General features: G+C 42.7%; 2 protein-coding genes across 4 annotated transcripts; both read right to left on the bottom strand.

Annotated features, from left to right (window-relative positions):
- Positions 1 to 6,920: 6,920 nt before the first annotated feature.
- Positions 6,921 to 8,327, bottom strand: LOC123083333 (uncharacterized). 2 transcript variants are annotated; one of them, XM_044505400.1, is made up of 3 exons: positions 8,040 to 8,327; positions 7,652 to 7,947; positions 6,921 to 7,271 (listed from the first exon to the last, which is right to left on the bottom strand). In XM_044505400.1, the coding sequence occupies exons 1-2, from the start codon at positions 8,271 to 8,273 to the stop codon at positions 7,675 to 7,677; spliced, it is 507 nt and encodes a 168-aa protein (XP_044361335.1). In that variant the 5' UTR covers positions 8,274 to 8,327; the 3' UTR covers positions 6,921 to 7,271; positions 7,652 to 7,674. The 2 variants fall into 2 exon arrangements, with proteins under 2 accessions (XP_044361335.1, XP_044361334.1); XM_044505399.1 differs by having other exon boundaries at positions 6,921 to 7,279; positions 8,040 to 8,326.
- A 12,705-nt stretch (positions 8,328 to 21,032) lies between these two features.
- Positions 21,033 to 22,678, bottom strand: LOC123083332 (uncharacterized). 2 transcript variants are annotated; one of them, XR_006439274.1, is made up of 4 exons: positions 22,291 to 22,678; positions 21,901 to 22,214; positions 21,361 to 21,504; positions 21,033 to 21,271 (listed from the first exon to the last, which is right to left on the bottom strand). XR_006439274.1 is itself a non-coding variant. In XM_044505398.1 (3 exons), the coding sequence occupies exons 1-2, from the start codon at positions 22,621 to 22,623 to the stop codon at positions 21,930 to 21,932; spliced, it is 618 nt and encodes a 205-aa protein (XP_044361333.1). In that variant the 5' UTR covers positions 22,624 to 22,678; the 3' UTR covers positions 21,033 to 21,504; positions 21,901 to 21,929. The 2 variants fall into 2 exon arrangements, 1 of the variants encoding a protein (XP_044361333.1); XM_044505398.1 differs by having other exon boundaries at positions 21,033 to 21,504.
- Positions 22,679 to 26,435: the final 3,757 nt, after the last annotated feature.

Raw genomic sequence — 26,435 nt, 5'->3', positions numbered from 1 at the left:
TCTAGAATACCAAATGCACGTCATTGGATACATCGTGAGCTATATTTTCAGAATGTACATGTTTGGTATTGTAGATGTAGACAATTTTTCCTATACACTTGGTCAAAGTTGGTAAAGTTTGACTTTCACAAAAATCTATAGGCACTACATTGTGGAATGGAGGGAGTATCTTATATTACTTTTTTATTTTTTATTTCTTTTTCAAGTTTCTAAAACCTTTATCTTGGTTTCTTACAAAATAATTACTTTTTCTACTGGTTGTTTCCTACCTTTCCCCCTTTTCATTTTTTATACACATTGAACTTTATTCGTACCTGGTGAACATTTTTTCAGTATATGTCCAACATTTTTTAATACATGTTGAACATTTTTCTTGAATGCACACTGGATTTTAGATTTTAGTACATGTACGCTGATATTTTTTTTCAGTGTACAACACCACCACCACCAAAGCTTTCAGTCTCAAACAATGGTAGGCTAGAGTCGAATATTTTTTTCAACATATGAGTTTCTAGTACATTCCAGATCTTTTAAAAAATATAGTGAATATTTTTTAAAATACTTTCTGAACATTTTAGATATATAATTTCATTTTTTATTTTAAAATTTTCGTGTTTTCAGTGCAAAACAGAAAGCCAAAAAAGGTACCAAAATGAACCAAAGAAAAGTAGTACTACTTGAGTGCTTGAACATTACTTTCAAATCCTTCTACCAGTTTGTTGGTACAAAAGCACTCCATGTTCAGATAAAATACTTTTAAGGGAAAGCATGATTATTACAGGAGTAATTAATCAATGCCACTTACCAATCCTCCGTTACTCTGCCATTGCCACCATGTTGCTGGGCCCCGGATTCATCCTCCACGGCGCCACTGCAGCGCGGATGTAGACGTGGGCTTCTCACAGGATAATGCACAAGAGAGCCGCGTCGCTGAGAAGGTCAGAGATCTCCAGAACATATCCCCACATGTTAAGAACGAAAGAGATGGTTACCATCGACGTCGCCCCGATGAAAAGCCGAAGAAAGATCAATGGTAACGGCAACAGAATGGTCTCGGAGAATAGAACTGTTATAGTGACCATGAGCATATTTTACAACACAAAAGTTTCTACTAACTCTTGCAAGAATGGAACAGTTAGATTGAGTACTTTGTGAATCTTGAATATTAAATCTATCCTATCAACCAGAATCTGAAAATTTCTCATGTTTCAAATCAATCCTATTTTTAGTGATTTTTTTATTTTGCCCGGGAGCAGAAACATCTCTCTCGTTCTCGAAATCCAACTCGGTGCCCGGTCTCATCTGCTCCTGAGCTACAGTAAATTAAAAAAATACTACAAAAAATCAAAAAATCAAAAAAAAATGTGTATGGAAGATGTTCGCGTGCATGATGTCTGTGCAAAATTTCATCCCGTTTGGACATATGAGGAACTCGCGGCAAAAAAGAGAAAATCATTACAAATAGTGCATGAACAGTAACCTTACTCATAGAGCCAAATTTTGCCTTTTTTGTCATGCACTTCACGAATGTCCAGACTCCACAAGTTTTTGCACCAACATCACACGCATGAGCAACTTGCTTGCAAAAAAAAATTCAGGATTTTTTTATTCTTTTTTTCTATTTTTCGTGATTTTTTTTTTGCCCGGGCTCAGGTGAGCCCGGGAGCAGAAACACCCGTCTCCTTTGTTCTTCCTTATGCAATGTAGTATAGATTTTTTTTTTCTCATATTTTCCTATAGGACAGGTGTGTGGATCGGCCTATACGCTCTTGATCGGCCTATACAAGGATTATGGACTTATGAGCAAAAGAGAGAGAGAGAGAATGAGTTAGTGATGTGGGTATTGCTTGTCGTGCCACTACATGATTAGCTTGAGTTTCAGTTCAAGGCCATAAGGGGTAAAAATGGAAGTACAAGGTAATGACAGAAACAAAAGGACGTTGCATGCAATGCAAGGATAGCTTTGTGATTAAGCATTGAACCTATGGAGACATCCCAACGTGGCCATGACGAGTTTATTTACCTTTAGTGGAACAAGATGTCAACATCTTGACCAGATTTATAAATGTTGCACTAAGACATAGTTTCCCCTTGTTAAAAACATTTCGGGAGTGCAAGTTCATAATTAAGACGCAAACATACAGGACCCCAGCAACTTGTACGATGCAGTGCTAATTCAATGTTGACGAACTGTGAGCTGTGGAATGGTCTTGGTCTGGCAACCATAATCAAAATTTAAAACAGGATTTTCTCATGTTTCTAGTAAGAAAGTAATTAAGAATCCAACTATATATGTCATTCTTATGCATTTTACAATGACTAATCATTTATTTTTATGTACTTATCATGTTTTAAATGTGCAGTGGTGCAAATGTGTGGAATTAAACCAGCACTAGATTTCTTTTTCTTCTTGTGAAGTCGTTATTAGCTTCTGATTTTCTGATGTGGTCGATGATTGAGAAATAATATTTGGTGCACTAGAGTTGGTTGTCGAGTTGCATTGCGGAGTGAGGGATTCATGAATGGAAAATACAAAAGACACATTGTTGTCCAATCTCTCACTTTTGTGCCATTTTGGGATACCCTCCTAGTAGAGACTCTGGTAAGGTTTTCGGTTTTTCGGCAAAAGCGTAGTGCACTACAGAAAATAAATAAGAGTAGTAAAAGGTGGCCATTGAGAATAGATCTTGAATTATATGGACATCAAAAGGAAAGTGAGAAATGGTCATTCATGTATCTAGTACTGTTTTATAGTGACCATGACCGATTTAGTTAGGTTTTAAAACACAAAAATTTCTCCTAACTCTTGCAAGAATAGAACTGTTGAAGTTAGTACTTTGCGAATTTTCAAAATCAACCCTATCTATCAGAATGTAAAATATTCTCATAATTCAAACCAACGGGACAATGCAAAGTGTCTGGTTTTTTTTCGAAAAGGGGGAAAAACCCCGGCCTCTGCATCAGTACGATGCATACGGCCCTCTTATTAACAAAACAAAGTAGTGACAACATGGTTCCAAAGGTCTTCATAAGCCATAAAAAAGCAGAAAAAGCTCACACAGAGCCAAAAGAGGCTAGAAACATCAACTAGCCAAATCAAGATGCCACAACCGGCTGGGTAAACTAGATAGGAATACTAAATGCCTATCCTATTACATGACCGCCATCCAAACCGGTTGAAGATATTCCGAGCTACCATCTCCCAGCGGACAGACCCAGTAACCAAATGCTCCCTGGCCTCCGTCTGGGTGAGTAGCGACCACGAACGGATCAGTGCCGTAGTCTGGAATAAAACCTGCAAAAAATGTATACATGATATTCTGTTGCCAATGTATACATGCAAAGTGTCTGGTGCCGATGTAGTATATAGCTTATGTTCTTGCTGACGCAATGTACTACAGATTTTTCTCATATTTCAAACAGGACAAAGTGTGTGGGTTCGCCTAGAGGTTCTTAACTTTTTTTTAGAAAAGGAGGATGACTCCCGGCCTTTGCATCTGGGCGATGCACACGGCCACTTTATTAATTATTCTCACAAGACCTTACAAAGTAATACAACAGTAAGACTAAAGCCGCCGTCTAAGCATCTCTATCCAGCTGATGAAGGGGCGCAGAGAGCCTGGGCCTAATACCAAACAGACATCGCAGTCAAACCTAACATCTAAGACCTGAGAACCCATCCAGGACGCTTGCCGGGCATGGGTCTCACCGGTCCGGCGTGCACTCAGATGCCGCCACCGCCAACTGCCACCGCTCCATCTTCAGAACTGTACTGATGCATCAACCTTACTCGGTCTAGCTATCGTCGACGCCACCACGGCGCCAAACGACACCTCCTCCCTGCGCGCAAACAGCTGAGCACATCGCGGTCGCCACTGATACACCTCAGCGCCATGCTGCCAAGTATCACCAGCCGACACAGCTTGAAGTCCTTGGAAGATCTGTCGTGCGTAGCACCTGCCGACCAGGCATGACAAAGTATAGCACCTGTCGGTCAGGCATGACTTGACATCACCACCGAAGCTCCGTGCAAGACGAAGCCGCTCCACCTCCTGCCTCTGACATCCAGCGCTGCTCCGCAAACGATGCTCCCAAGAGAGAAACGACACCGCTTTGCCGCCATCGTCCGATCTGGAACACCAGATCCTAGGGTTTCCCCCGGAGCAGCACGAGTGGGTCGACAATAGTTACACGATGATGCCTTCATCAAGGTAACGACGAGAACGCCGCCATCGCCTGCCGTCAGCTCGGTTTTCACCGGCAACCATGTCTCCCCTACTCGCAGCCGGGACAAGATGATTGATCTCAAGATCCGATCACCAAGCCTCTGGCCGGTCATCTCGAGAAGAAGATGACCACCACGTCCACCAGTGTCACCACGCCGGGCACGCGTCGTCGCCGGCACCCCCATGGTGCCCAGAGGCCAACAAGCCCCGACGATTCCCATGCCTTGCCAGCCGCCATGGCCCAGACCCCGGCACCACTAGATCCAGACAGGATCGGGGTCCAGGGCCCCAAGCTGCAACCGCCGCGGAGGAAGCACCACTGGACGGTGCCAAGCCCTCCAGCCCGCCACCGAGTCATCGCCGGAGCTCCGCCGCGCCACGCCGCCAAGCCGCCACCGGGATAACTCGCGCCGCCACTAGAGAAGCCGCAGCCGCCGCACGTTGGAGAGGCCTCAAGCCGCAGCTGCCCCGCCGCCAGGCAGGGGCGCCGCCACCCAGCATGCCCTCCGCCGCGCCGCTGGGCCCCGCCCAGCCCAGCACCGTCCCGCGTCGCGCCGTCCCGCGCCGGACGCCAACCGCGAGGAGAGGGGCAAGATCCCCGCTGCCACCAACGCCGGCCGGTCTTTGCCCGGTGGCGCTGTGCGGTGGCGGCGGGGGGAGAGATCGACGAGGGAGGACGAGGGGCGGCGGCTAGGGTTTCCCCCGAGGACGCTCGCAGGAGCGGCTCGGGAGTCGGGCTCCCTTTAGATCGCTTTTTACCTTGATTTCTCTTTCTAGTACATTACGTTATGACGAGGATTGACTTTTGAGAAAAAGGGACAAAATTAATTAGTGATGTGAGGATCACTTGTCGTGCCACTATGTGATTAGCTTGAGGGTCAGTTCTAGGCAATAAGGTGCAAAAATGGAAGTACAAGGAACAACTCATGATGGAATCAAGAAAAAGTTGGAGTATACGGCTAGCTTTTTGATTAAGCTTTGAAATTTGTGGACACACCCAAATGCGGCCATGACGAGTGTATTTAACTTTGGTGGAACGAGATGTCAACATCTTGACCAGATCTAGAAATGCTACACTAAGACGTAGTTTCCCCTCGTTAAAAACATGCCAAGAATACAAATTCACAATTACGACGGAAACATACAAGCATCCCAGAATCTTGTGTAGTGTAATGCTAATTAAATATTGGTAGTACTAGTATTAACATTTTGGAATAGTAGTCTGGTTTGTGGAAAGTAGGGACGTGCCCTAGTCCCATTTGTAGAAAAAGGTGGCTAAAGTGACACGAGGGAACTAATTATTAGAACCAGGATTAGAATGGTGACATGACGTGTCGTGATGGCGTTGCTGCACTTTGGTCACGTGTACTATATATGGTCATATTCTCTTTCGCAACCATTATCTCCACCATCTACTACTATGGCTATATCATTTATTACCCTGCTTCCACTTTACTTAATTATCTCTCTTAGACCATGCCCAGCATTTTGCTATATTGCTGTATATGGTCATATTGTACCACGGAAACATATCATTTTGAGCGGAAGAGCAACCTCCAGCAGATTTGCTATATGGATTGCTATCACAGTGATTAGTCAAAATTGTTGAAAGGAGGTGTGCTACATTTCAAAGTTTTTGGCTGATTTGTTGTCTCTATCGCCCTCCGCCTTTTCCCCTCCAACAAACACCGCCTTCTTGCACTCCTCTCCCGGGCCCACATGGAGAAGGTCGACCCCGTGTGTTACCGCATGGAGGAAATGTATACCATACATGTTACCTACCGGCGAACAATTAGTTGTTCCTGGTTGCTTCGAGATTTGGATTGCACGCCCTCAGCTAAATGAGTGCAACTTCATTTATTTTCGGTGTGTTCTCCATTTAATTTGTTTTTCTGTAAGAACATGGTGTTCCCTTGACTGGGAATCGATCTGCAGTGAATGAGCGGAACCGAGCGAAGAGCGAGGTGGGCTGCGGCCCACTGCACGTTGTAGCACCAATTTGGTGCTAAGAGCGCTAAATAGGAGCACACCATCACTTCAGAAAATTTGTATCTCGCCATCTGTGAGAAAGGACAAGTCAACTACAGCATTCGTCCTTATGATCCGGTGCAACAACATTGTTCGCGTTTGTTTCCGGAAGCTTCTACGTACATTGGACAACCATTTTGGGAAGGTTCCGACAAGTTTTTTTTCTATTTTTTTATGTTTTTATTGGTTTTCTTAAGTTTTTTTCTTTTAACTTATTGTTTTCATTGATAATTGTTTTTCATATTCACTAGCTTTGTTTATCCTCTGAGTTTCAGTGTACAGATATTTTATGACATGTCATGAACTATTTTCAAATACTTGGAATAATTTATTTTTACATTCGTGAACAGTTCCTAAAAACGGTTTTAATTTTTAAGTTCTATGACCATTTTTTAATGACACGTATAATTTTTATACTAAAAAGCATTTTCAGAAATTTGCATGAACAAATTTTTACATTTCATGAAAAAATTGATGTCTTTACCATATTTTTTAACGGGTGAGCATTTCTTTAAATGTCATGAACAATTTATTAAGTGGTACTGGTACATATCTTTTTCCAAATTACACGAGCAATCACTTACATTTTCATGAACATATTTTAAACGTGTCAAAAAAAAAAAGATGTCATGAACAGGTAAATTATCCCTAGAGAAAACCAGCAAGTAACAATCACGGAGAAAGCAGGAGGCCTGTGAAGCGCTATGGTATATTAGATAGTACTACAGAGTAGAAGCTGTTCATCAGAGCGTACGTCCAGTCATATTTTATAGGCACGTACACGTAAATGACAGCAACACATGCATCCATGCTGTGTTAGATCGATAGCTCCGGTTCAGGCACTGCATTAGCGCTGAACTAGCATTAACTGAAGCAAGTTTGATACTACTACACATCACACGACATGCATGTCCGTCTCTTTATTCAGAACAGCAACAAAGCTAGAAAGAAGCAGAAGCGCTCCTGCAGTACAGTACGTAGTACTCTCCATCATCTTGCTACGGCCGGCTCGAGATCCTGCGCACCTGAAATTGTGTTAAGATCAATGGCGTTTCAAGTTGAGACAAGAAACAGCTGAAGTGCAAACGTCAGAAGATTAAGCAGAAAATTTATTAATTACTGTTTTATCGATCTCTACCAATCGTGTGAGAGCGGTTTAGTACAAGATGAGCAAGTTGAGCGCTTTAGTACTGTGGTTGGTGATGAGTGATGACTGAGGACAACAACTATACTTTCAGTTGATAGCAAACACGACTGTGCGGAACCAACTAATAAGTTCTCCTACTACATGACCAGAACATTATTTGCATCGTCTTCTACCAATTTGTTTTTGCAAAACAATTCGATGTTCAGATACAATAGTTTTTGAGGAAGCCTGATGTTGATGTTCAGCTTACCTGAGTAAGTGGGCGATCCTCCGTTACTCTGCAGCCACCATGCTGCTGGGCTTGGGAGTGGGGTTCATCTTCCACAGCGACAGTGCAGCACGAACATACAGGAAGGCTTCACACAGGAAAACGACCACGAGAACCGCGTGGCCGAAAAGATCGGCCAAGTCTGGATATCCATACATGTAAAAAACGAAAGCGAAGGTTCCCAACATCGCCACAAGCAAAAGCCACATAAGAGCCAAGGAAAAGTCATAAGGTCGTTCCTCAACATCCTTGACGCTCAGACTCTCCGCGTCCGCCGCCTATCACATTTGAGGATCCTCCTCATCATCATCATCAGAGAGGCATCGAATCGAACAGAGAGGCATGGAGAAGAGTGAGTGACGATACGTACCTTGCTGCTGCAGCCGGCGGCGCGGCGGAAGAAGAGCACGAGCGCTAGCGGCAAGAGAAGCAGGACGAGTATGGCCTGGGCCCATATCTTCGTCACGACGTGGGCCACGGCGCAGCCCCAGCCGCCGGTGCAGGCCTGGCCCGCGACAAAGACGAGGAGCATGGCCGCGAGGAGCACATAGACCGATATGTCGCCAGCCAGCTCGGAGAGCTCTTCTTCATGAAGCATCGCCATATGGGTGTGGAGTGAAGTGGTCTGCTGGGTGATCTTCTAGCTGGTGTTATGGCCTGGGGCCTTGGGGGCTTTTATAGGGAGCCCCAGCCTGTGGCGATGGATAGTTGCACGTACTCAAAATTTAAAGCAGGAATTTCTCATGATCTTTCTGAGAATCCAATTATTTCATGTGCCCTCCTTGTGCATTTTACAGCCACTCCTGATCTTATATTCTTATGTAGGAATGTAAAGTTTCTCATCATGTTTGAATGGCCGGTAGTCCAAGTGTGTGGAACTGAACCAGCAACGGCTTTCCCTTTTTTTAGAAGTAGCTTTAGATTTTGCTGACACGATCGATGATGGACAAATCATTCGGTGCTATATATAGCCGATGGGTGGATATTGTCGAGTACTAGCATTGTGGAGTGAAAAAGACAAGGACGCATTGTTGTCTAATCACTTGTTTGTGCCATTTTAGGACACCCTCCTAGTAGAGACTTTGGGAAGGTTTCGGTGCACTACACAAAAAAGCAGAGTCGTAAAAGGTATGGTGGCCACTGAGAATAGACTCTGAATTATATGGATATCTTAATTAACAAACAAAAGAAATTTTCATTACAGGTACCGGTAATTTTTAAAAGTGACCATGAATGATTTACTTACATTTTAAAACACAAATGTTTCTCCTAAATCTTCCGAGAATAGCACTGTTCGAGTAAGTACTTGTGAATCTTCAAAACTAATCCTATCCATGGGAATCTATGTTATTATGATATTTCAAATCAATGGGACGGACTGTGTTGTAGCAGTGTAGCATAGCTTCTGTTCTTGCTTACTTTTTCTCATATTTGCAAAATAGGACAAAGTGTGTGGATTGGCCTAGAGGTTCTTGCCTTCATTTATCTTTCTAGCGTGTGACGACGTGATGATTGACTTATGAGCAAACGGGACATGATTAGTTAGTGATGTGTGGTTCACTTGTCATGCCACTATGTGATTAGCTTGTGTTTCAATTCTAGGCGATAAGGTGTAGTAATGGAAGTGCACGGTAAAATTAGTGGTGGAAACGGAAGAAAGTTGCAGTGAGTGTATAGCTTTGTAAATATGCTTTGAAGCTGTGGAGACACCCAAATGTGGCCATGATGAGTTTATTTATCTTTAGTGGAACAAATGTTAACATGTTGACAAGATCTAGAAATGCTACACTAAGACGTATTTTTACCTTTATTAAGGTGCAACCATATAAGATACCCATAAACTTGTGCGGTGCAATGCTAAATAAATTATGCTAGTAGTAGTATTAACTTTTGTAATAGTAGTGGCCTGGTTTGTGGAAAGTAGTGCATGTGCCTATAGCAATCGATACCATTTGAATAAGGTGACTAAAGTGACATGAGGGAAATAAAGAATAGGACTAGAATTGGAACGGTGATATCATGTCGTGAAGGCGCTCATGCATTTGTGTGAAAGGTATTATTTTATGCACTATGTATCGCCATATTCTCTTTCAAAACCATTATATCCATCATCAACTACCATGGCTATCATTTATTACCCAATCCCATTTGAAGAAGAACGTGTATAGCCATCAATCCCATTTTGAAGAACATGGTTACTAAAGATACACGAGGGACCTAAATATTAGAACTACAATTAATGACTGGTAGTCCAAATGTGCGAAACTAAACTAGTGTCGGCTTTCCATTTTTTGAAAAGTAGCTTTAGATTTTGCTGACACAATGATGACAAATCATTCGGTGCTATAACTCTATAGGTGGCGGTTGTCGAGAAGTATTGTAGAGTTAAAAGGACAAGGACACATTGTTGTCTAATAACTTTTTTTGCCATTTTAGGACACCCTCCTAGTAGAGACTTTGGGAAAGTTTCAGTTTTTCGGCTGTACCGTGGTGCACTACAGAAAAAAAGCAGAGTCAGTAAAATTTGACCATTGAGAATAGAGTATTAATTATATGAACATCTTAATTTACAAAGCAAAGAAGTTATCATTACAGGTACTAGTAATGTTTCATAGTAACCAGGAACGATTTAATTACATTTTAAGACACAAAAGTTTCTCCTAACTCTTCTGAGAATAGATCTGTTCTAGTGAGTACTTTTTGAATTTTTAAAACTAATCCTATCCATCGGAATCTATGTTTTTTCTCATAGTTCAAGTCAACAGGACAAAGTGTGTGGTAGTAGTCTAGTATACAGCTTCCGTTCTTGCTTAGATTTTCTACTATTTTTAAAATACAAAAAAGTGTGTGGATCGGCCTAGAGGTTCTTGCCTTGATTAATCATTCTAGTGCGTGAAGATGATGATTGACTTATGAGCAAAAGGGACATGCTTAATTAGTGATGTGGGGATCACTTGTCGTGCCACTATGTGATTAGCTTGCGTTTTAGTTGGAAGTACAAGGTAAAATTAATGATGAGAACGAAATAAAGTTACACTGAATGGATAGCTTTGTGACTAAGCTTTAAACATGCGGAGACACCGAAACATGGCCATGACGAGTGTATTTATCTTTAGTAGAACAAGATGTTAACATGTTGACCGAATTTAGAAATGCTAGGCTAAGACGCAGTTTCCCCTTGTTAAAAGCATGCCAGGATTAAAAGTTCATGATTAAGATGCAACCATGCAAGACACCCAGAAACTTGTGCGGTGCAATGCTAATTAAATATTGTTAGTATATTAACTTTTGTAATAGTAGCAATCTATTTTGTCCCATTTGAAGAAGAACGTCACTAAAGTGACACAAGGGATCTAAAGATTAGAACTAGAGTTTGAACGGTGATATGATGTCGTCATGGCCCTACGGTACTTTCATGGCATGTATTATTTTGACGCAGTATATGTGGCCATTGAGAATAGAGTATTAATTATAGGCACATCTTAATTAACAAAGGAAAGAATTTGTCATTATATGTACCCGTAGTGTTTCATAGTGACCATGAACGATTTAATTACATTTTAAAATACAAAAGTTTTTCCTAATCTTCCGATAATAGAACTATTCTAGTGAGTACTTTCTGAATCTTCAAAACTAATACTATCCATCGGAATCTAAGTTTTTTCTCATACTTTAGATGAACGTGGCAAAGAGTGTGGTAGTAGTGTGGTATATTCCTTCCATTCTTGCTTAAATTTTTTCCTATTTTTAAGATGGGACAAACTGTGTGGATCGGCCTTGTGGTTCTTGGCTTAATTTATCTTTCTAGTGCATGACGATGATAATTGACTTATAAGCAAAAGTGACATGCTTAATTGGTGATGTGGGGATCACTTGTCGTGCCACTATGTGATTAGCTTGAGTTCCAGTTGGAAGTACAAGGTAAGATTAATGATGAAAACAAAATAAAATTGCAGTGAATGGATAGCTTTGAGATTAAGCTTTGAACCTGTGGTGCCACCCAAACGTGGCCATGACGAGTGTATTTATCTTTAGTGGAACAAGATGTTAACATGTTGAGTGGATTTAGAAATGCTACACTAAGACGTAGTTCCCCCTTGTTAAAAGCATGCCAGGATTGAAAGTTCATGCATGATTAGGACACAACCATACAAGTCACCCAAAAACTCCTGTAGTGCAATGCTAATTAAATGTTGTTACTATATTTGATTTTGTAATTGTAGTAGTCTAGTTTATGGAAAACCGTGGCGTGCCTAGCAATGGATCCTATTTGAAGAAGAAGGTCACTAAAGTGACACAAGGGACCTAAAGGTTAGAACTAGAATTAGAACGGTGATATGATGTCGTGATGGCCCTGCTGCACTTTTGTCACATGTATTATTTTGAGGCACTATATTTGGCCATATTGTCTATCACAAGCATAAACTCCACCAACTACTACTATGGCTATCATTTATTACACAACTGCTACTTGACTTATCTCATGCGCAGCACCTTTGCTATATATAGATTGTAAAATGGTAATATGTAATTTTTTAACGAAAAACAGAGTCCAACATGTAACTTTGTTAAATAGATCATCAAAATTACCGAGCATCCATGCTATTTTTCAAATGTTTGGCTGCTTTGTCACCTTCTCTCCCCTCCTTTTTAATCCATCCAACTGAAGCCACCTGTTCACACCCCCATCGTGTACCACACATGGAGACGATCGACCCATGTGTTACAACGTGAAAGTCATTTATATCGTGCATGTTCTACCGGCAAGACATCATCCTATAGATTTTAAGGTGTAGTATTAAGTTGATCTGGTGGTTAATATTATGCGGCTGAGAGCTTACCACAAAGACTACTTGGTAATTTCAATTAGGGTAATGTTTCGGCTAGTGTAGACCTTTCGACTGTTCCGATGCCTGGGAGAGCTTGATAAATTCGGTGCCTCCTCTCAGTCGAGACTGAAAAATAAACCCGATAAAGGCCCACCTGATAACCACCCTCTTGGCCCTTTCTATGGCACCAATACACATTGTCGCTGGTCCAATCAGCAATTGACCGCTGGTGCTATATCTTACTTACTACGACATGCAGTACTGTCTCATCTCCGCACTTTGTTCTGGGACTGCTATAGTGGGTCAGCCCAATAGAGCGGCTTTAGAAAGGTTCTATAGACCAACACGGGGCGTTTTCAAAACCTTTCTTATAGGTTTTTTTAGGTTTTTCTTAATTGTTTTCCCTTTTTCTGTGTGTTTTCTCTGTTGGTTTTCATCGGTTTCCTTTTAGTTCTCTTGAGGTTTGTTTCTATTCATTTTTTCTTTTGCATTTCATTTTGTTTCCATTTTTCAACATGTCAGACTTTATTTGAATACATGCTGAACATTTTTTTACATGTACAACATTCTTCTAATGGGCGTTAAACATTTTCCAAATACATGTTGACCATTTGTAAAATGCACATTGAACATTTTCTAATACACACTGAATATTTTTAAACACATGTTTGAACAATTAAAAAAATGTCATCATTTAAAAAAACAGCAAAGATATTTTGTGTCTTGTGATTTTTTTTTAAATGGCAAGCGTGTGGTTTTTTCTATGTTATGGACAGTTTTCTAAAACTGTGCAACAAGTTTTTGCATTTCAAGAACATTTTTTATAATGTCAAGAACAAATAAACTATACTAAACAAGGGAACGAACGAAGAAAACAAAGCGAAGGAAGGGACGCTATTGGACCGGCCCATTCTTGCAACCCTTGAGGCGAGGCACATGTGTGTCTTGTGTTGTCAATTGAAGCATAGACGCGCCCTCAGGTAGCAGAGCTACCATTCGTCTGCTGCAGTCGACAGGCCATGTGCATCACGACATCTTCCTTCTCGGAAGACGATATGTGAAACCCACAACCATCAACAACCAATTTTAGCTTTGGTCATAAAAAAGTAAAAAAGGAACCAATTTGAGCTGCTTTCCCTTTTTTTTTGAACGAAAGGGGGTCGCACCCCCCCCCCTGCCCCATTTTATTGAAGCAGAGCGCGAAACCAGGTTCAGAGATTACATGACCAGGAGCGACGATCATCCAGAGCACCAAGCTCGAAAAGAAAGCAAAAACTGCTAGAAGGACTTAAACCCAAGTTCAGGGATCAAACTACAGAAGTTTTACGGATGAACAACACAGAGGAAACCAACTACCAAAACAGGCAACAAAAGAAGAACAGTTGTTGCTCTCTCCTCCCGACGCCTCTGATCTCAATTGGTCTCAGTTGGTCGCCCCAAGCCTCATCTCCAGCCGATCCGGAGGAGTTCCCCACGTCGCTTGTCCAGCAGCAAGATGCATCGTTGCAGCAAGGTTGCCTGGCCATCGTCGTAGAGAACTTTCCACTGGTGCAAAAAGTAGCTTAGTTTTGCAAGAATTCAATTCACATTCCTCCATTTGCGCCCCTGAAAAATAAATTCATTTCTTAGTCTCCACATGCTCCACAAGGTAGCAGATGAAACCATGTTCAGAACAGCTTTAGTTTTACGCATATGCCAAAAGGACATAACTTTATCAAAACAAGATATGCTTTCAATATTGAAGAACTCTGCAACAAAACCCCAAGCATGTTGGGCCACCACACACTCAAACATCAGATGTTGAACCATTTCAGGTTCAGAACAGAACATACAAGAAGGGTCATCCACTTCCCTTCTTTTTGCCAGGTTATCTCTAGTCAGCACCTTGTTGTGAATACAAAGCCATAAGAAAATATGAATGTTCTATGGACAAAGAATCTTCCACATCTTAGTACTAACATTAGGAATCACACCCCCAAAATTGATCTGATTATAGAAAGACTTAACTGAAAAGGCCCCACTAGTCTCTAGCCCCCAAATGGGGGTGTCCAGCTCCTCTAGTGGAGGATATTGTTTAACCAAACAGACAAGCTGGTTCCACAGATTTAACCCAGCTCTGTCAACACATTTTCTGAATTAACTTCAATACCTCACCATCCCACACTTGAGCTACAGTACCATCCACTTGATTACACATTTTGAACAAGTCCCAGAATTGCACTTTAAGGGAACATTCCCCCACCCACACATCATGCCAGAAACTAATGAGTTTACCATCCCCCAACTTCCATTTATAGAAAGTTTTTGCAGCAGCCAGAGCCCAAGTAATGCTCTTCCAAAAGGTAGAGCCCCCTTCACTTTTAGCCCAAAGGAGATTTGGAGAATTAACTCTATATTTGTAAGCAAGAAGCTTAGCCCAATCAGATTCAGGGTTGGTAAAAAATCTTTTACCCCAAGAAGCCAATAGAGCCATATTATATTCTTTGATATTAGGAATCCCTAAACCACCAAAATCCTTCTTCCTGGTAATCAAACCCCATTTAGCCAAGTGGTATTTATGATGATCACCCACATCCCCCCAGAAGAAGTGAGCCATCTGAGAGTTAATGGCATTAATTGCCCATTTAGGGAATTTGATCACCGACATCAGATAGGCCGGAATGCTAATAATACAAGCACAAAGTAGAATAATTTTTCCTTTATAAGTAAGATATCTCCCCAACCAGCCAGAAATCCCTTTAATGATCCTGTCGATAACAGGCTGGAGGTCTTCTTTTTTCAACTTGTCATAGTGCAAAGGCACTCCCAAATACTTAATAGGGAAGGAACCTTTTTTACAGCAGAAGATTTGAGTAAATTCCTTAGCTACTGTGTAATCTATATTAATAGTCATAAGATCACTCTTGTGGAAGTTAATTTTCATACCAGAGAGGTTCTCAAAGCATGGCAGAAGCCACTTAAAGTTTCTAGCTTTCTGGGTGGAGTTTTCCAGGAAGAGTATGGTGTCATCTGCATATTGCAGGCTGACCACACCTCCTGGGATTACATGTGGCAAAAGCCCAGAAATCAAATTTTGGGAAGCAGCTTTCTTGAGCATCTTTGTAAAAACATCAGCAACAAGATTAAACAGAAGAGGGGAGTGCGGATCCCCCTGTTTGAGACCTTTCCCCCCTACAAAGTAAGGACCAGTAGTATCATTAATCCTCACACTAAATGTTCTATTGATAAGTGTGCTCTTAATCCAAGAAATCCACTTGGGGCCGAAACCCCTCGATTGGAGCATATCAAACAGAAAATCCCAGTTAACCCTATCGTATGCCTTCTCGTAATCCAATTTAAGAACCAGACCTTGCGAGTCTGATTTTTTGATCTCATGGATTACTTCATGGGCCAACACCACGCTCTCTAATATATATCTCCCTTTAATAAAGGCAGTTTGATTAGAGGAAATCAACCTACGTCCCACTAGGGAGGCCCGATTGGCCATGGCTTTAGAGAAAATTTTTATACCGCAGTTACTCAGACTAATAGGGCGAAACTTTTTCATTTCCCTGGCATCTGGTTCTTTCGGAATTAGGACAATCAGAGCAAAATTCAAACGCTGCACATCTAATTTCCCTTCCTCAAAGTCTCTGACCAGAGCCATGAAATCTTTTTTAATAACATCCCAAAACGACTGGTAAAATAAAAAGGATAGCCCATCCGGGCCAGGAGCCCCATGGGCGTAAGAGCCAAAGATTGCCTCTTTAGTTTCTTCCTCAGAAAAACTTTTTTGTAGTTGATCATTTTCTTCCTGGGTAACTAATTCATCCTCCCCCTAAAAGGAAGGACCAAGGCAGATATTATGTTTGTTCTCAAAACAGAACAGATTTTTGTAATAAGAAGTAGCAACCTCTAACATATCCTGGGTGGTATATACAGGACCATTATCGCCAATCAGCTCAGACAAGTGTTTTTTCCTGTGCCTATGGTTAGCCATAGCATGAAAATACGCATTATTTTTGTCTCCATCCACAATCCTACGATCTCTGGACCGCTGCCACAAGGCAGTTTCCTCTTTATTCTAGATCAATGCAAGTTCTTTTTTAATCTCTTCCAATCTAGTTTTATCACCATCATTAATCTGGTTTCTCTCGGCGAAAACGTCCAAAATGTCAAATTCGAGCAAAAGCTCCCTTTTCTTTTTTTTCAAATCAGCTTCAACGTTAATACTCCAGCCCCTGGCTTTCTTCCTAAAAAGCTTACTCTTATTCATCCAGATGTCTATGGCTGATTTACCAGGAACAGGGGTATTCCACGTATCAACCACCATTTTCTTAAAATCAGGGTGATCAAGCCACCATTTTTCAAATCGAAAAATCTTTGGGGAAGTCACCCTCCGAGCCCCAGTGTCCAAAATCAACGGGGTGTGATCACTACTCACACGAGGGAGTGCAGTAACAACTGACAAAGGGAAATGGGCATCCCAGTTTAGGGAAACAAAAACTCTATCTATGGTTGCAAAGATGGGATTATCTTGATTATTACTCCAGGTAAATTTTCTATTGGCTACATTGATTTCCAAAAGACCCCATTTGTTAATCCAGTCATTGAAGAGGTAAGTAAATTGGTTATTCACCACACCATTATTCTTGTCAGCAGAAGATCTGACAAGGTTAAAGTCTCCTCCCAGCAAAACTGGGTATTCGAGTCCATCCATGACATCATGCAATTCCGCAAAGAATTCAAGTTTATGTTCATTGTAAGAAGTACCATAAACAGCAACAAGTTGCCAAATAAAACCGTCCGATTTATTTTTCAGAGTAGTAATAATGCAGAACTTCTTATTAATAAAACCAATCACTTCAAATAAATCATTTTTAAGACCCACAAGGATCCCTCCAGCTGTGTTAATAGCAGGTAAATAATGCCAATCAAAAGCATTCCTACCAGAAATATTGTTAAGGATGTGATCATCAATGACCTCTTTTTTGGTCTCTGAAAAAAAAAATCTACTTGATTATTGCAGATAAAGTCTGCAAGGCACTGGATTTTACCAGGTTGCCCAAAACCACGAATATTCCAAAAGGCACCTATCATTTATATCTAAAAGGATGGGATAAGCCACAAGGCTTTTTCTTGGTGTTCAAAGTAGGACAAACCACTGCTGAAACATCAGTGCTAACTGAATCAGCATCTGGAGAGTCTACATGTTCAGATTCAGAAAAATACTCATTCGATTCTATCGGGTCTAAGTTGTCAGGGAGAACAATCTCCGGATTATCATCCGCAAATTGCAAACATCTACGTTTCTCATTGTTAATAATGTCAAGAATGATATCTTTCTTCTCCTCCTCATTACTACCAATGCATAAGTCCACCTTAGATGAATATGAAGCAAGTTCATTAGGGTCTAAGTTAGCAAAAGATTTACCTTTGAAAGTAATTGGAATCGCCAGATTCTTCTTCTTCATGTAAGCCGAAGCTTTATCCATAATCTTTATATCTCCATGGTTTCTGGTCATTGGTTTGTTAGCAAGCACCGGGCCCCATGTAGGTGAGTTTTTGTTGTTGATTTTCTTGACCATAGTGTCTGCCATTTCCAGGGAATCAAGTAGAGATCTCTTAACAGAGGTCATAGCCAGGGTTAGCTCTTCTGGTAAACATTCCATGTCCATATTGATATTATCTCCCTCCCCATCAGATTCTTCCATCTCAAATTTACTCAGTTGTTCAGAGCAATAGTCTAGATGGACTGACATCACATTATTTTTTCCAGATCCCAAAATTGGCTCACTCTCATCTTCACATATCTTCACTGGTGTTAGATTTTCATAGGCCTCTGACATCCGAGCTTGTATATCATCAATTGCGTTAACTGGCTGTTTTTCAACTGCAGAAGCAGACCCCTGAGATACTTTCTTACTCAAACTGGTTTGTTTGTTGGTCTTGGAAGGGAAATTGGCCTTATCTAGTTCATCTATCGGCTCCTCCTCATCCTCTTGCATACCCTCCTTTTCTTCAGGATCTTTATTCAAGTTTTCCTCATTTCCCTCTAGGTTATCCAGCTATGGATCATCATCCTCTCCATCATTGTTCTCATCAATTTGATCAAAACCCTCCACTGTAAAAAACAGTAAGTACAGTTTCTTTTTCATTTCCACCAGCCTCTCAAAGGGAATTTTCCTGGGGTCTCTACAAGAAATTTTAACTCGAACCTTTTCATAGAAGCTTTTGAAAATGCCATTCCAGTCCACATCCACAAGGATGCCAAAGCAAGCAGCAATCTGGGCAAATACCTTCCAGGCGCACCATTTAGGTGGGATACCTTCGATCTGTACCCAGGCTTCGGTCAGGGCCCCAAATTCATCCAGCATACCTTCCCATTCACAGATTTTAACTGACACTCCAGCAACAGGCAACTCAAAAGGAGGAAACTCAATTAGGTCATCCACATTTTTCCAAGGTGGAAATCTGAACAGAAATTTCTTACTTTCCAGCTCTCTGATTTGCCATGGCCACTCCTTATTCTTGCAGAAGATTCCATTTAACTGAGTCAGGAGTTCAGAGGCAGAAACCTCTCCCTTCACCACCTTAAGAACAGCACAGTTTTTGTAATTGAGCCAACTAGATTCAGCAGCAACAGGAACTTCAATGTGATAGAACCCTAACCCAGAAGCAGCACTACCAAAATATGTGGCAGCAGGTTGAGGTTTGGCCCAAGCAGCACAGTTGTTGACATTATGGTTCCCAGCACCGATAAAACATTTCTTAGGCTCCACACAGTTCCCCACATAATGGCCAGGCCAGCTACTATTGAAGCATATCATCTCCTTGTACTTAGGATCTAAAGGTTGGATCACTGGTGGCGGAGGAACAGGGGGTGGGGCATTGGTAACCGGGGGAGCAGTCTGGGCTTGGTTTACCTGATTGGACTTGGTCGCCCCCTGTTGACCCAGCTTCCCAGCAGCGATCGGAGCGGCGGAAGTAGATTTTACTTCCTGGGGGTTGGGTTTCTTCACCGGAGGTGGCCGGCGGTTCCTTTGTGGCATCTGGCCACGATTCTCCATCCCTCTCTTAACAACTTCAGCAAACGATCTAGAGAACCTAGGATTTTCGGTGGAGATCTTGAAGATGGTAGGGGCAGGGTCAAATGGACCAACAGACGAAACCGGAAAACAATCTTGGACCGAGAAGCTTCTAGATTGAAAGAGATCTTTCCTTACCCAAAACAATTTGGGGATAGCATACCTAGGGTTTGGAGGGGGTGGCCTGGGCTTATGTAGGCAGCGGCTATGGGACGGGGAGGGGATGACCCAGAGTTGGCCAAAAAACTCCGCCACCTCCTCTCCAAAGCCGTCAGCCTGCCCCAGAGGCGTCCCACGGAAACCCGCTTTCGCCTCAACCACACATCCCGTAATCAGCGGCGATGGGGTGGGTGTTGGACCGGTCGCAGCCGTCAACATATTTGAACTACAGCCCGCTCTCCTCGCACAAGCGAGTTCGTCAGAGACAGAACCAATCACCGGAAACGGAGTCTCATCCACAGAACGCGACAAACATGCCGAAGATGAGAATTCACATTGAGTAATCAACGGGGTAACCCCACTAATCATATCAGAATCACAACAAACACGGATCCTATCCTCCAGAAAAATCTGGGAGCCCTCAATTGTCTGACTAGTAGATCGAACAATACCAGATTCAGAATGTGAATTGGGTCGATTTTTGTGTACCTTAGATTGGGGTTTCTCCCCACAGTCACCTGGCCATGGCGGAGGTTCGATGGAAGAACCCCTGATCCTCCTGCGCCCTAGCAGAGTGGGGGCACCCTGCAGAGCCCATGCGCCAGGCTGTTGAAACTTCACGGAATCCTTGGGAGCACGGTCCCTGGCGGCAACTCCTCCGGCGGCAAGCGCGACAGCTGCAGCACCGGTGGGGGGCGGATGTTGAGCCTTGAAGGGGAGCTCGATTTGAAGCGCGCCCATCTCGCCGCCTGCCTCGGATCCGCCGACTCCGCCTCCTGAATCGCCCAGAAGATGAATTCGTAGTCCATCCCGTCGTCGTCTCCCGCAAAGCGAGCTCTCTCTTCGAATGTAGCGTGGTGCAGAATCTCCATGAAAATCTCGGGCCACCTGGAGCGGAACGGGAATCTCGCTTCCACCACCCGACGCATCTCCGCAATCGCTTCCGGCGCCGCCGCATCGAACACCGGGAGCGTCTCCACCGGCGGCGAGGGCTGAGACGGTGCTGCCACCCGCGTGGGTCGCAGACGCCGTGCCCGCGCCCCGCGACGCGCTCCTCCGACCATCAGGATCGATAGATCTGGCCGTGGAGGTGTGGGCTGCAGTATTCTCACGGGGATGTGGGGATGGGGGTTGGGGGTCGGGGGGGAGATAAGGGCGAGGTGACAGTAATGGCGGCCGCGGCGCCATTACTTCTGGTAGGTGGGGGATCGCCTGTCTCGCCGCTCGAAGCCATTCCTCATGATCTTTATTTTGTTTAAGATGTGGTTATAATGGCCTCTCCACCATCGATTGCATCAGACAAAGTTATAGGCGGTAAAAATGCTATTATTGCATACGTAGAATGGAGGCTATGCATCAGATCGTGCGTACAGTCATATGTATGGGCACGTACTGGTAAATAGAAGCGGCACAAATCGTTATGTTAGATAGAGGTCCGGTTCAGAGTAACTACCAACCAAAGCCACCATAGCGCTGCAGTCACTGCATCAGTGCAGCGCTGAACTAGCATCAACTGAAGCAAGCTTCATACTACTAGCTAGTACTCCCTCCGTTCCGATTTACTTTTGGTGGTTTTAGTTCAAATTTGAACTAAAACCACGACGAGTAAATCGGAACGGAGGGAGTACTGTACTACGTAGTAGATTACTACACAACATCACACGGCATGCATGTCCATCTCTTTATTCAGAAAAGCATCAAAGGAAGTAGGAAATAGCAGCGCTCCTGCACTACGTAGCCCATCACCTTGCTGCTGCTTCCGGCTTGAAATCCTGCGCACCTAGCAATTAAAGGACGAACTTGTGTCAACATCAATGTCATTTGCAGTTTACTACAAAATGAAACTATAAAGTACAAAATTTATAAGATCAAGAAGAAGAATTATTACTGTCCTATCAATCTCTACCATCGCGTGGCAGTTTAGTACTACAAGAGTAGCATTGCTGGTTGGTGATGACTGAAGACAACAATTATATATACTTTCAGTTGATACCAAACAACACTGAGACGTTCCACTACTTGACTTGAACAATACTTGCATCATCTTCTACCAACTGGGTGTGGAGTGAATTAGTGGTCGGTGAACGACGAAATTATATCAGGATGTATAGTGTTTCAAGTTGAGACGAGAGAGAGATCAAGTGCAAAAAAATTATCTTAGCTTAATGCCAGTTACCTTAGTAAGTCGATGATCCCGCGCAAGGGCTACTCTGCAGCCACCATGTTGCTTGGCCCGGGATTCATCCTCCACAGCGCCACTGCAGCGCGGACATAGACGAGGGCTTCCCACATGAACGTGCACAAGAGAGCTGCGTAGCCGAGAAGGTCGGAGATCTCTGTAGATCCACACTTGAAAAGAATGAAAGAGATGGTTCCCATGGACGCCGACCCAATGAAAAGCCAAAGAATTGCCAAGGCCAGCGGCGACGGCGACAGAAGGGTTAGCTCCTCGTCATTCTTCACGATGAGGCTCTCCGCATCCGCCGCCACCTATCACATTACACAGTGAATTCATCAGCATCACGGGAAGCAGAACCACGGAGCAGAGTGAGTGACGAGCACGTACCTTGGTCCTGCAGCCGGCGGCGCGGAGGAAGAAGAGCACGAGCGCCGGCGGCAGGAGAAGCAGGACAGGTGTGGATAGATAGTCCACTATCTCGGACAGGACATAGGCCGGAGTGCAGCCCCAGCCGCGGGCGCAGGCCAGGCCCGCGAAGGCGGTGAGGAAGGCGGCGGCGAACATCGTGCAGGTCGTGCCCACGGAGAGGTAGACTAGGGCATCTGCGGCGGCCCGGGCGGGGCTGCTGCGCGCCAGTGCATCCACGGCCTTCCTCACCGGTGCCGGCAAGATGGCCGCTACATCGGCAGCCAGCTTGGAGAGCTCTTCTTCGAGTGTCATCGCCAGTGAAGTGGTCCGGTCGGTGATACTCGGTGTGGCTTGGCTTCTAGTTCTAGCTTGTATTATGACCTAGGGCCTTGGGGACTTTTATACTAGTATATAGCTTCTTTTCTTGCTTATGCAATGTAGTGTAGATTTTCTTATATTTTTCAAAACGAACAGAGAGGATTGTTTGTCATGCCACTATGTGATTAGCTTGAGTTCTAGTTCTAGGCACTATGGTGTAAAAATGGAAGCACAAGGAACAATTAATGATGGGAAAAAAAGTTGTAGTATATGGATAGCTTTTTGATTGAGCTTTGAACATGTGGAGACACCGAAAGGTGGCCATGACGAGTGTATTTATCTTTAGTAGAACAAGATGCCAATATTTTGACCAGATGTAGAAATGCTACACTAAGACATAGTTTCTCCTTGTTAAAAAAATGCCAGGATTGCAAGTTCGTAATTAAGACGCAAACATACAGGACACCAAGAAACTTGTGCAGTGCGGTGCTAATTAATTTTTTTAGTAGTCTTAACTTCTGTAATAGTTGCACCTGGTTTGTGGAAAGTAGGAACGTGCCTAGCCATCAATCCCATTTGAAGAAGATGACTAAAGTGACACGAGGGAAATAAGATTAGAACTAGAATTAGAATGGTGATATGATGTTCTCATACGTCAAATCAACGGCACAAAGTGTGTGGTAGCCTTTGTTCTTGCTTATGGAATTAGTGCAGTATAGATTTTCTCGTATTTTCCACATAGGACAAAGTGTGTGGATCAGCCTAGAGGTTCTTGCATTGATTTCTCTTACTAGTACGTGACGACGGTGATAGGCTTATGAGTGAGAGAGAGAGTTGGTGGTGTGGGGATCATTTGTGGTGCCAGTATGTGGTTAACTACAGTTTCTATTCTAGGCTATAATTAATAAGGTGTAAAAATGGAAGTGCAAGGTACTACTAATGATGGAAACAAAAACGATAGCTTTGTGATTAAGCTTTGAACCTCAGGAGGCCTCCAAACATGGTTATGACGAGTATATTGATCTTTTAGTGGGACAAGATGTCAACATTTTGACAGGATTGGAAATGCTACACCAAGACGTAGTTTCCCCTATTAAAACATGCCAGGAATGCAAGCTCATAACTAATAAGACGCAAACGTTTACTTGTGCAGTGCAATGCTAATTAAAACTAGCAAGATGCCCGTGCATTGCACGGAACATCAAGATGCATTTGTATGAGTAGTTTATCTTGTGGGAGAAAAGGATGAATGAGGAAAAGCCTTATTTGCAAATGTAGAGAGGGATGTGGTTATCTTTTTGCAAAATTGTCATAATTTCCTTCCTATCCGTCAGATATAAATCGGACGGCCTATATTGCAGGATGACAAGCGCACCATCATCACCAACTCTGTTTTTTATAAGTAGTGATATGTTTAGTACTAGCTTGTGTGACCCTAGTACCTTCACTTATGGAAAGTAGGGACTTGCTTGCCTACCCATCAATCCCAGCCGAAGAGCATGGTGATAGAAAGTGACACAAGGTTACTTTTTTAAATACAAATTTACTACAAATTTGTAACCCTAGTAGTTTCACTATATGAAAACGTAGGGGCGAGTGAACTATGTTAAAAAAAGTGTTACGAGTTTACTACAGATTTGTCAAACTAAAAGTTTAAGCAAAAACTAGAATTAGAAGGGTAATCTGCTGTCATGGTGGCGCTGCTGGACTTTGGTCACATGTATTGTTATTGTGACATATTGTGACATACTATATATGGCCATAATCTCTTTCAAAACCATTATCTTCAACATGTACAATATATGGCTATCATTTATTACCCAGTTGCCACTTTAGTTTTAGTGGAACAAGATGGCCACATCTTGACCAGGTTTACAAATGCTACACCAGGACGTAGTTTCCCCTTCTTAAAAGCATGATAGGAAAAAGAACACAAAGAAACATGGCAAGAATGCAAGTACAAAATTTAAGACGAAAACTTATATACACACCTATAAACTTGTGTGCAAGGCTAAATATTAACTTCTGCCATAGTACTAAATGTTTAAAACAAGAAGAAGAACCAGAACGGTGATATGAAGTCGGATGATGGTGCTGCTAAACTTCTGTCATAGGCACTATATATGGACATATTCTCTTTCACAACCATTATCTCATCTATCTACTATTACGGCTATATCCTTTATTACCCAGTTGTCACTTTACTTATCTCTCTTAGATCATGTCCAGCAGTTTTGCTATATATGTATATTGTACGATGGAAATATATTAATTTTGAATGGAAAAAAATTCTAGCAGATTTGCTATATGGGTTGGTATCACGGTGGCTACGCACAATTGCTAAATTTTCTACATTTCCAAGTTTTTGGCTAATTTGTTGTTCTTGCCGGTGAAAGTAATTTATACAGTGTACATTACCTACCGGCACATAATCAACCATTCCTGGTTGCTTCAAGAATCGGACTGCACACCCTCGACTGAGTGTATTAAGTTTTATTTTTGGCATGTTTTCCATTTAGTTTGTCTTGTTGTAAGAACTATGGTCGATGAAATTTTCCTTAATAGAAGTTGACCAAGAGGTGCCGAAGGGAGGGGGTATAGTTTCACAAGAAAAAACTGGAAGACCTGTATCATGATTGCCCAACTGGTTATCAGAGTAGGTAGGGAAGTCATGCTTCTTCTTGTTGGCCGAGATGGTAGTGCTCCGCTGGGTGAGCATTGTCATGGCGCTTCCTTGGACAATGAGCAGGATCGTGACACTGAACAAGTCGCAGGTCCTATAGTTATCATTTCCCCAATCGGTGAGGATGAGACCATTGACAACAAATCACTGAAACATGACTTCATCAAGGTTGATGCTCTCATCATTTTTTTGAACTCGTGAATAATTTTGACTTGCGTACGTGTTTTAAATCCGTGAATTGTTTCAAATCTCATGAATATTTTTTGGAACTCCTGAACTTTTTGAACTCGCGAACGTTTTCGACATTGCAAACTTTTATTCATGTTAAAGATGATGCTTACAAAAACTGTTATTTGAAACATTTCAATTAAAGTGGGAGAGAGGGTCCGAACACCAATGTTGAGGGCAAGGGAGAGAGAGAGAGAGAGAGAGAGAGAGAGAGAGAGAGAGAGAGAGAGAGAGAGAGACTTTCTATCGTTTCCCTCTTGGGGAGGGACCCGTAGTTTGTATGTAACTGATCTTGTGCAAGTTTTACTGTTTATAAGCACTAAAGAGAACATTAAGCAACTCTGGTCTGCCTCTGTTTTGCCCTCATACGTGCAGTCTAGACTTCATGTGCATGTGCTTTTTAGTGGATTTACATGTTCAATACTTATGAAGTCAACTTTCAGAATGTAATAGTCAGGGTTTGCATCTTTTGCAACTCCGCGACAATGTAGTTGTCTTGCAGCTCCAGAGCTTTATCTCCTATCTGAAACAGAAGGCCATAAAGATTCCTCCTGTGAAGGCTATGGGGTCGCGGATATTATATATCCTTCCTCCCACATTTGAGGTGTTTGGCCTGCTAGGCCTTCCGCCTCAGTGGTCTTAATGCCTAGTTGTTGTGGTTCTGCCAAAGGAAACAACCATGGAAGTGTCTTGATATAATTGTCGTGTATGTATATTGTAAACTTTGATTGGAGAACGTGTATGAGCCATCGGTTGGTTTCATCCTTGATGCGCTATCGTTTGGTTTCCTTCCTATTGCAGGGCACACACACGTCCAGTGGTGAACCCTAGCCGCACCAGTGCACACCAGCGTTGCTTGTTGCTGGCTGTACCTCGCAGCGGTGACGTCGCTATC

This window comes from Triticum aestivum, chromosome 4A (genome assembly GCF_018294505.1).
Source record: "Triticum aestivum cultivar Chinese Spring chromosome 4A, IWGSC CS RefSeq v2.1, whole genome shotgun sequence".
Taxonomy (NCBI): domain Eukaryota; kingdom Viridiplantae; phylum Streptophyta; class Magnoliopsida; order Poales; family Poaceae; genus Triticum; species Triticum aestivum.
This window is presented reverse-complemented; position numbering and strand designations above follow the sequence as displayed.

Excerpts from the sequence above, each read along its gene's own strand:
- LOC123083333 (XM_044505400.1), bottom strand. The coding sequence starts at position 8,273 with ATGGCGATGCTTCATGAAGAAGAGCTCTCCGAGCTGGCTGGCGACATA. Across the intron at positions 7,948-8,039 it reads CCGCCGGCTGCAGCAGCAAG|GCGGCGGACGCGGAGAGTCT; the intron begins GTACGTATCGTC and ends CAAATGTGATAG.
- LOC123083332 (XM_044505398.1), bottom strand. The coding sequence starts at position 22,623 with ATGACACTCGAAGAAGAGCTCTCCAAGCTGGCTGCCGATGTAGCGGCC. Across the intron at positions 22,215-22,290 it reads CCGCCGGCTGCAGGACCAAG|GTGGCGGCGGATGCGGAGAG; the intron begins GTACGTGCTCGT and ends GTAATGTGATAG.